The sequence below is a fragment of the Cydia splendana genome, unplaced genomic scaffold, assembly GCF_910591565.1.
Source record: "Cydia splendana unplaced genomic scaffold, ilCydSple1.2 scaffold_69_ctg1, whole genome shotgun sequence".
NCBI lineage: Eukaryota > Metazoa > Arthropoda > Insecta > Lepidoptera > Tortricidae > Cydia > Cydia splendana.
The window spans coordinates 215418-226357 of record NW_026946899.1 but is presented as its reverse complement, the minus strand read 5'-3'; the positions used below and the strand labels follow the sequence as shown (position 1 = coordinate 226357).

The 10940-nt window shown below is 43.6% G+C and overlaps 1 protein-coding gene across 1 annotated transcript; it reads right to left on the bottom strand.

Moving 5' to 3' along the window:
• Positions 1-9374: 9374 nt before the first annotated feature.
• On the bottom strand, positions 9375-10586 carry LOC134805848 (uncharacterized). The gene is made up of 2 exons (XM_063779051.1): positions 9645-10586; positions 9375-9460 (listed from the first exon to the last, which is right to left on the bottom strand). Exons 1-2 carry the CDS (start codon positions 10522-10524, stop codon positions 9375-9377), a joined length of 966 nt encoding a protein of 321 aa, XP_063635121.1. The 5' UTR covers positions 10525-10586.
• Positions 10587-10940: the final 354 nt, after the last annotated feature.

The following is a 10940-nucleotide window of genomic DNA, read 5'->3' as shown; positions in this document are numbered from 1 at the left end:
CTCTTTCGGCTCCCTCTCCTAGCGAGAGGGAGGGAAAGAGAATACCTACTAAACCCCACTCCGGCGTCTCACCCTCTCAGACGTTGTATGGGGGCATCATGGGCTCGCGCATTCATTCTTCCACGATGCCCCCCGTCTCTTCCCGGCATTAGGCCGGGGAACCCGCAGCAAAAGAAGGGAGAATCAGGGACGCCTCTGACTCTCCCTTCAGACGTGTAGGGCCGTGCAATGTGGGCCCCAACCCACTGGCCCTACCGAGGCAGGACGCGGTTTACCGCAGCGTACTGCGCGCGTCTTCTCCCTCTTCGTCTCTGCCGAAGCGGGTGTGCGTCGGCCGCGTCTTCGCGCTCCCGCTCCACTGTCTCCTTCTGCGAGACGACCTCCTCGCAGAAGGAGACTGCCGCCTTCCATTTTCTCTCACTGCTCAGCATGGCCGCAACGACGCTGTGCAGCGAGAGATCCGTCGTCCTTATTGCTGCCGTTAGAGTACGGCGCTCCTCCTCCCAACGACTGCAGACCTCTAAGGTGTGTTGGGCCGAGTCATCAGGGTCACCGCATTCGTGACACTGGGGCCCTAATTCCCTCTTTATGTTGTGCAGGTAATGACCGAAGCAGCCGTGTCCGGTCATCACCTGCGTTGCCCTATATGATAGGGCCCCGTGTTTCCTCTTCAACCACTTTTCTATGTAAGGGAGGACTGCCCCTATGGTCCGTGTTCCATAGCGGGAGTCTTCCAGGCTGGCTTCCCATAGCTCTCGGAGCCTGACCTTAGCCTCTCGGTCTGCCCGCTCTACCGCTTCTGGGTCCATGTGCTCTCCTCGAGCCCTGGCCTCCGCTCTCAACATGTATCTCTCCGCTAGGACCTGGGCATCGAGCTCCCACGGAGGAGTGGATGCAAGGAGACACGCCGCCGCATGGGATACTGTTAAGTAGGCCCTAATTATTCTGAGAGCCACCACCCTCTGCGGCCGCCGGAGCAGGGACTTGTTTTCACTCGACAGTCGGTCCGCCCAAATCGGGGCCCCGTATAGGGCCATACTTCTAACAACCCCCGTAAAGAGGCGGCGGCATGGGGCTCTCGGTCCTCCCACGTTGGGCAGCAGTCTACCTAGGGCGGAAGCTGCGCCCACAATTCGGGGAGCAAGTCGGATGAAATGCTCCCCGAAGTCCCACTTTCTGTCCAGGACCAGGCCAAGATATTTGATGTTGGCCTTGACCTGGACAGGTTCTCTATCCACTTGGATCGTCAAGTTGGCGGGCAGACACCTTCTTTTTCCTCCGAAGACTATTGCCTCTGTCTTCGGGAGGGCTACCCTTAACCCAAGCAGGCGTATGCGGCCGATCGTCATTTCTGTGGCGACCGCCGCCCTCCTCAGGGTCTCCCCCAATTCTCTTCCCCGCACAGCCACCATTGTGTCGTCCGCGTAACATATGGTGGACATGCGGGGAAGCTGTGCCCCCCTTATGACCCAATCATAGCCGATGTTCCACAGGAGAAGTCCTAAGACTGACCCCTGCAGAACACCGCAGGCCATTTCGCGCTCGCGGCGGCCCCCTCTCATTTCGTAGAGCACTACCCTCTCAGATAGGTAGTGCTCCACGATTGTCCTCAGGTATGGAGGCACTTCGTGGTACCGAAGTGCCTCCTTAATCACAGTATACGGGAGGGTGCCGAAAGCATTGGCGATGTCAAGTGACACCGCGACGACACCCTCTCCTCTTCCCGCTGCATCTTCACTAAATTCCCTCAGAGAGGAAAGTGCGTCCATCGTGGACAGCCCCGCCCGAAACCCGAACTGCCTGTCACTGACGTTCGGGCCGGTGTTCCTGAGGTGTTGGAGAATGCGGCCAGCGAGGATGCGTTCCAACATTTTTCCGACCTCGTCCAGGAGTACTATAGGCCGATATCCGGAGGGACTGTCCGGCGGGCGGCTGTCCTTCCTAAGGAGGCATAGCCTACCCTCTTTCCAGCATCTCGGAAAACGGCCCTCTTTTAGGCAATCACCGAAAAGTTCCTTAATCCGATTTCCGAGATGCTTTAGTACGATTGGGAGGACCTTCCCATGTACCCCGTCAGGCCCAGGAGCCTTTTTACATCCTCTTAGGCGGATGTCTACCCTCATCATCTCTTCATCGGAGACCTCGGGGATCTCCAGCGGACCTATCGGTTCTGCCAAGGGGACCGACATTACCGGCGGCGCAAACTCGGGCGCCAGCGGGAAGAGGCCCTGCACTATTTGCGTGAGGAGTTCCGGCTCTAGGGAGTCCATGGGAGGGGATGCTTCATCTTGTTGCGTACAAGCTTGTACGGTCGCCCCCATGGATCCCGGTCTAGAGTGGCCAGGAATTCTTCTCTCGCCTCATCCTTTCTTTTGGCGATTGCCAGGTTGAGAGCCTCTTTTGCCGTTTTGAGGGCCTGGTACGCTGCCTCTTCCTCCTCCTCAGTATGCCTCCTCCGTCGACATCGATTGAATGCGCGGCGGCACGCGTTACTGGTGATACGGAGGGCCGCGATTTCCTCCGACCACCAGTACACCCTCCTCCTTGCTGTAGGTCGTCCGACGCGTGGCATTGCTGCGTCACATATTGATTGCAGACTTTCGCGGAGGCGTGAGGCACGCTCATCCACTCCTAGCGCTATTGGAGGAGGGTTATTCCATGCCTCAACCATTGCGGCTTCGTCCGCCATCTCGCGGTCCAGCTTTGTTATGGTCCACTTAGGGAAACCATTTCGGCCGGGCATCGGTGGGACTACCGGCGCATTGTGGACCCTCATTTGTATATAGAGGTGGTCGGACAGGGTCTCCACCTCCTCAAGGACCCGCCAATTCGTTATACGCGCGGCAATGGCAGGGGTCGCAAACGATATATCAACAATAGACCCCCCCTGCCGTCGCACGCATGTATTGGCGTTGGCCTGGTTCAGGACAGCCAAGCCCATCGCCACCGCCCAGTCTCTTAGGGAAGCTCCCTTTGGGTTTGTGAGGGGCGAGCCCCAAGCCTCACTTTTGGCGTTAAAATCGCCCAATACGAGCACCTGGCTGGGGCTCGCTCTCCTCACAATATTCCCGATCTCTTCTAGGAATTGCTCAAGATCGCGAAGCGGTTTATTGGGGGAGAAGTAGCTCGCTACGACTACAGTTTCACCCCATTTTTCCGCTGCGTATCCCCGGCCTCGGGCTATTGGCGTAAGGAGTGGAAAGTCACCCACCGCCGGTACCATCATGGCCACCCTGCCGTCTGTGGCCCCTAGGGTGATTCACTTTTGTATGGAGAAAAAAAAGTTGTAATATTTTTCCTGACTTTGCTCACCAATGGAGTCTCCCCACACTAAAAACTATCTATTTCAATTTTCAAAAGAATCGAATAACGTTTAGAGGTTGCACAAGTTGAAAAGGTAGAGTGAGAACCCCATACATTGCGTGAAAATGAACTATGTTCTAAAATGACAAAATATAATGATCTAATACTAAAATCGAATGAGAAAACTGAATTTTGCGTCTAAAACACGATAAAAGCACTTTTCCTTTGGAAACAGGTGAAAAAACTGGAAAATCTTAATTAGAACATTTATCGAGTAACCAAAATCCAAGTTTACTACTAATTTTAAAATTTATTTATTATATGTAGAAGGTTCAGTATCACACTACTCTCCGCTTTGATGGTAGCCGCTTAAACCATTTTCTACCCTCCGATGTAGAGTCGTTGGTTATTTGAAAAATCTTTGTTGAAGTTGTGCAACCTCTAAATGTTTACCGATTTTAATTTTTTTTAACATATAATATTTTCTTATCAGTTAGAACAAGAATTCGAGCAAAGTCAGATGAAAATCGAAAATTCGGAAAAATGAAACACCCTAGTGGCCCCTACCCAGTTTGACTGAGGAGGAACAAAATATGGCTCTGCCACCACCGCTATGGAGATGCCCCACTCCACCGTGAATTGCATGAGCAGATCTTGAGCACGAGCGGAGTGGTTGACATTACACTGTAAGATGTCCAGATGTGGGTGTACACTGGCATTACATGTCCATATTTTGTCCCTCACAGGCCGGTTGGTCGGCGTTACGCTTTGGGGGGGCTCTTTGGGCCTTCAGAAGAGCCTCTTTGCCTTTTGCTGGTAGGGGCGCACAGGAAAAGCCCCCCATTATGTGCCCCGCTGGACGTTTGGCCGCATGGCACACCGAACAAAAGGCAGCCTCCGCCTTGCAGTCCGCCATCCTGTGGTCTGATGAGTTGGTAGTTGGAGGGTCGAATGGAGATTAAGTGAAACGAGACATTACCGAAGATGTGTTATATTCTCGGTATCCAAGTATAGAGAGCGCAAGTAAATCTAAACATAACATATTTATAGGCTATTATTGCTTACATGCTATTTATACAATTACGTGCGTCGCATATTTATGTTGCAGACAGTAACGTATAGTTACTGTTAATATGTTAACTTAGGCATATAGTACACCTCCCTGGAAAGTTACTCTTCACCCCCACAAAGGAAGAAAAAAAAATGTGACACACGCAGTTGCATTGACATTTTTTTTTAAATATAATATAATAGTTGCTAGTTATTACTTAGTTTCAAAATACATCTTAGTGTTATTTTTATGAGTTATATAAACCTGTTTATTTTTTAATATCTTAACATTTGGTGACATATCTTCTATGACCTTGTAAGGTCCATTATAAATAGAGTCTAATTTATCGCCTACTTGGTTTTTTAAAAGTATTAAGTCTCCTGGTTTATATTGTACAGAATTCATTTTCTTATCATACATTAATTTTCTATTGACTTTACTAGACATTAAATTATTTCTAGCTTCTGACTGAGCTCTTTGTAACCTATACTTAAATTCTTTAGGATAACTATCATAATTATAGAGAGGGTCGACAGAAGAAATTAAATTATTCGGTAAACGACAGTGTTTGCCGAAAACTAATTCGAATGGCGTATATTGCGTCTCGGTATGTACGGTGGTATTATACGAAAAACACCAATAGCTTAACCAGGTACTCCAGTCTGTGCGGTTATTACTACATTGTATCCTAAGGTAAGCTCCTAGGTTCTTGTGCGTGTTCTCGAGTGCTCCTATAGTTTCGTGGTGATAAGCAGTCGAGTGTAGCTTATTTATACCTAATAATGTACAAATATCGCTAAAAACACTGGACATAAATTCGGTACCTTGATCCGTTATAACGTCGCTTGGTACGCCATATCTTAAAATAAAATTATTTACAAATGCTTTACTTACAGACTCAGAGTCTTTCCTCTCTAAAGGATATGCTTCGACGAACTTAGTCAGTTCACACTGAATTGTTAATACGTACTTATAGTTAAAATTGTCTATTTCTAAAGGTCCTAGAATGTCTAAAGAAACTCTTTCGAAGGATGAACTTGGCGTTGTAGTTATCACCATTGGCTCCTTAGTGTATTTATTAGTGTGTTTGTTGTGTTGACAATGTGCACATTTCTTTACGTATTCGTATACATCGTGGCTCATTCTTGGCCAGAAGTAATGACGTTTAATATTATTGAGCATTCTATTAACCCCCGCGTGGCCACTGGTGGGTAATAGATGGAAATCGTTTAAAATAACTCTTATTTCCTCTTTATCGTATACTTTCGTGACACCTTTCGTTAATAGGATCCTAGGAATATCACATTTGTAGCTAGCTAAAAATTCATTTATTTCTTGCGCATTTTGTTTATTTTTTATTATTATAACTTCATTTATGCGTTGCTTCTTGCAAAATTCTTCTAATTCCCTCGCTAACACGCCTACGGTAGATAACGATCGGGATGTTAGATATATGCATGATTCGTTTGGTACGTACTTAAAATTTCGTTTACTACTCATTATTTTATTTTGACATGTCTTACTTAATTTGTAATCGGAACTTAATATGAGTTCAATACAATTTTTTGGTGCTTTGATGATTTCCACAACTCTAGGTTGATCAAGCCTATTGTTTGCGGGTACATCTGTCGCTAAGTCACCTTGATCGCAAGTTTGTTGCGCGCGCAGTTTCCGTGTTTGAGCTCTGGTCATGACTGATACAACGTGTGTTCTAATATTTTTTAAATCTTCACTATTCATCGGTAAACGACTCAATGCGTCTGCAGCTGCATTGTTTCGCCCCGGAATGTACTCAATATCAAAATTGAATTCTTCTAGATACAACCTAAATTTGGTTAATCTACTCGAAGGATCAGTCATTCCAAAAAGATAAATCAATGGTTTATGGTCGGTGACAATTTTAAACTTTTTCCCAAAGAGATAGGGTCTAAAATGTCTTGTCGACCAAACTATGGCAAGTAATTCCAAATCTATGATTGGGTATCGCGTCTCGGCTGGCTTAAGATTTCGACTTGCGTACGCGACTACTTTTCCGTTGGAATTTGATAGTACTGCACCTAATCCTATTTTTGATGCATCTGTATGTAGCGTAAAAATGTTATTTTCTGAAAAATCTGGATAGTCTAAAACTTGTGGACTCGTAAGAATATTTTTTAATTTTAAAAATGCTGCTTCACACTCTGTAGACCAGTTAAAAACTGCGTTTTTCTTGGAAAGCTGGTTTAAAGGATAAGCTATGTTCGCGAAATTTGGAATAAACCGTCTATAGTAATTGGCAAATGCTACGAATCTTTTGACCTCGTCTGTATTCGTTGGTCTTGGGTATTTGGTTAATGCTTCTACTTTCGCTGGGTCGGGCTCTACTCCCTTTGAAGTTATTTTGTGCCCTAAATACATTATCTCTTTACGTAAAAATTCGCATTTTAATGGATTTAGTTTAAGATTCGCGCTCCTCAAACGTTCTAAAACTTGAGTGAGGTTATGGTTATGTGACGTTATGGATTTACCTATGACAATGCAATCGTCTAAGTATATGAAACATTGTTTGTAATTTAATCCGGACATGGCTATGGTCATAAGTCTTGAGAAAACACTACCGCTTGTTCGGAGTCCCATGGGACATCTCTTCATTGAATACATCTTATCGGTAGTGAACGCGGTGTATTTCCGGGATTCCTTGTCTAAAGCTAGTTGGTAATAACCTTGGGAAAGATCGAGCTTTGAAAAATATATGCTACCTGCTAGGGAATCTAATATTTCTGCTATGTTGGGCAATGGGAATTTATCATCCTGTATTCTATTATTTAGTTGCCTGTAGTCGACAACCAATCTCCATTTCTTCTCCCCTAACTTATCACTCTTTTTAGGAACAAGCAAAACTGGGCTGGACCACTCGGAAGTAGTCTCTTCTATTATGTCTAGGGCTTGCAAATATTCGAAACTTTCAGGTATTCGAATATTCGGCTTTTTCTGACGAGATATTCGAATATTCGAATAATTATTCGAATATTTAAAAAAAAATAAGAAAAGGAACGAAAAATCGGTTTATTATCGTTTTATTCAAAAGCTTTTTTCACATATTGCTAAAATTAATGATATTTTGCAGAAATCCACTTATTGACTAGATTTTATCATCCTACTCTGAAATACCCACGTTTATAAAAGCAAGTAAGTACCTAAAACGCAAAAATTAGACATTTCAATATTTCTTGATAAAACTTTTTATTATAAATGCGTCGTTGCGTGAATTAATATAACTTTAACCATCCAAACACGTATGTAAGAGAGAAAACATTTTAGGAGGTAATCACTAATCATTTTCTGATTTAAATTAACTTCTTGTCGTTAAGAAGCCTGTAAAATGGCCTTTAATTCCATTGTATTTTGAATCTTTATTGACTTTATTAGTCTTGGCAAGTTTAGTTTTGATTCCTAATGGTCGGCTGTTATATAATAAGTTATATAATTGGTATTGGAATATTTAAGGGAAAAAGTTGGCTGACTACGGGGTGGATTATTCGTTAGCTAAAGGTGCATGGTTAGATTACCTAGTTCGGTAGGTTTGGTATGATCAAATTTGTGAATTGCGATAAAGGGCAAGGTTTAGACTTCGAATATTCGCTTAAGGTACGCTTTTACTCAATAAACAAAATGACCCTTTATCTTAAAACTTACGTAAAGTTACTTGTACCTAGAAAAAGCATTAGCCGCACCGTAATAAAACATACTTTTTTTTTGATTTCGTTTCCTTTGAAATTGAGTTAGGTTCTTAGGTTTAACTGTATTCATGAAGCCTATTGAGAGGAATACAGTAAAAACATTATTTCCTTCGTATTTGGGTACCTACGGTTCCTCATTCACTGTTAATACCCGGCAAAATACACAGAAACTGTAACTATAACGGATGAAAATAGATTTTTACCTAGTAATAAAAAATATTCGAATATTCGAAACCTGAGCGGCCGAATATTCGAATATCAAAACAGGTCGAATATTCGACATATTCGAATATTCGAATATTCGAATTGCAAGCCCTAATTATGTCGTTATCTAGCATATCTTGGATCTGCGTTTGAAGTTCTTTACGTAAGGCATGTGGTATCCTGTAAGGTTTTACGTATACTGGGCTTGTATTTTCTTTTAAGTTAATTTTGTGCTCCAGCAAGTTTGTTGTGGTAAGCTTGTCGCCTGGCAGATGAAAAACATCTGCGTATTTTTCACAAATTTGTTCTATACTTAATTGTTCCTCTTTATTTAAATAAGTGTGTAAATTTAAAAGATCTAATAAGGTTTTTACTCTATTGACGCTAATTTTCCCTGTGTCAAAATTGCAAATATCAAAATTACATAATCGGTTTACCTTCAACTTTGATAAATCTAAAGTAACTGGCTTATCAGTCGTATTCAATATCCGTACGGGTATTTGACCTTTGTCTGGTCTTGAAATGACACCTGCTACAAAAACGCCTGCTTGCATTTCCTGGGCTAGTACTACACAGTCGTCTACCAGTTGTGACGTAATGTGAGTCATAACTTCGCATCGCGGAGGTATATTATGGACATACGTATTATTTAAATGTACTTGCATAGGTATCGAAACGGACTGACCTCGGTCCTCTAAAATTAATGCATTGCGTTTATAACTTATATCTGCATCGTAACGTTTGAAAAATTCTTCCCCTAAAATTGCTTGGGCTGCGCATTGCATATTCTTAAAAACATGAAACTTTTCTTCGCAAATGAAACCGTTAAAGTCTAAGTCTAAATATATATATCCTTCTGAAGTTAAATCTCCGCATACTCCCTTAATAGTAATGCTATGTCCTTGTATTTGTCTGAAAAGATCGGGTTTGTTTTGTAAATATTCGTACCTAATAGCACACAGGCCTGCTCCGCTGTCGGCCAAGAGTTTTAATTTATATGTTTTACCTATATTACAAGTTACTGTGCTATAATTATCTTTATTATAACTAAATATTGCGCTATTCATATTAGTCACGAAAAAACTGCCTGTTAGGTTTTACATTATCGTGTGACGGTTGCATGTGCTGAGCACGCGTATTCGGTCGAGCGGGCGGGTGCGCAGGTCGGCGAACTGTAGCTGCACTGTCAGCGAAATTGTCCGGTCGTTTAACTCTATTTGTCGAGACGTGTTGCGAAATACCTGTGTTACGGTTATTATTGGAATAATACCGTGTCCCGAATGTATTTTTATTTCCTGTGTTAAAATCTCTGCCCTTATTCCTATTGTAACGCGCAGAGTGGGCATTCCGGTTCCCGTAATTATTACGAGAATGTCCCCGTCCATAATGTAGGACTTGATCCTGTTGTGGTGATGAGCTGTGCTCGTCAATGGCCGTCCTGATTGCTTCGGGCAATGACGTAAATTGCCTAGATGATATTATTGTGCTTAATTTTGGGTCTGCTAGACCGTCTGCAAACCGTTTAATGGCTGATTTCTCGTTCAGCGGACGAAGTATATCGTACCTGCTATCGTTACCGTCGGCCTGAGATATGGTCAGGTTGACGAAAAGATCCTCGATCTCGGCTCCGAATGCCTCTATAGTTCTCCTACCTTGCCTAGCTCTGTATAGTTGAGCCTGAATCGATTCGGACGATTTTTTAGGTAGTAAAAATGTGCGCATATCCGTGACAAGTAATTCTACGCTACTATATGACGTCTTTAATCTGAGCTTAGCGCTAGATGAAAGTCTTGTTTTTAGGACGAAGTCTATTAAAACCTGTTGAGTTTCGCTATTAATAATGGAACTGTACATTAGAATACCGTCTATTAATTGTTTAGTGGTATCCTCCTGCCCCGTCATGACGGGCAACAAGGCGATGGCCGTCTTGACATCAAAACTGGGCTTAGCCATTTTTCCGTCTGTTTGAGATTCTGTATCAAAATAATTTAATGCTATCTTTATCCTACTGTAAGTGTCGGCAATATCGTTTATATGCTTATTAGCTAACTCTAATTCTGAAATTTTATATTTTTCCGTTTGCTTCTGTAACTGAGACACAATATCCGCCGCGCGATTATATAATTCGTTTGATTCGTCTAGTTTCTTTCTACCTATTTCTTTCCGTCGCCTCTCTGGACCTAACTTTACAATATCTTCTCTTAATTTATTTAACCTTTCACGAATGGACACTAACTCAGATAGCATAATAAATTTGCGGCTACGGTTAATAACATACAACGGCTAAAATTAGGATACCTAACATTTCCTATATATCGCGACGAAACAATTAAAACATAATGATAAAGTTATATCTAACTTACATTAGTAGCGGGCAATGTACCCCCGTAAGTAGGTTATGTCGACGCTGCATTCCGCGCTGGCTGGGCGGTCGCGTGACGCTGCTGGCGAGCTGGCACCTCCATGTGGCACTCGCTGACGCTGCATGTGGCTGCCTCTGCTCCGACGACGATGACGGGCCGGGCTAACCCTGGACTCCCTCGAGCATGGGCCGGGATAACCCTGGACACCTCTTGATATGGGCCGGGATAACCCTGGACACCTCTTGAATTGCGAGCCGGGATAACCCTGGACAACGCTCTTCTTTCTTCTTTCTTCGTTTT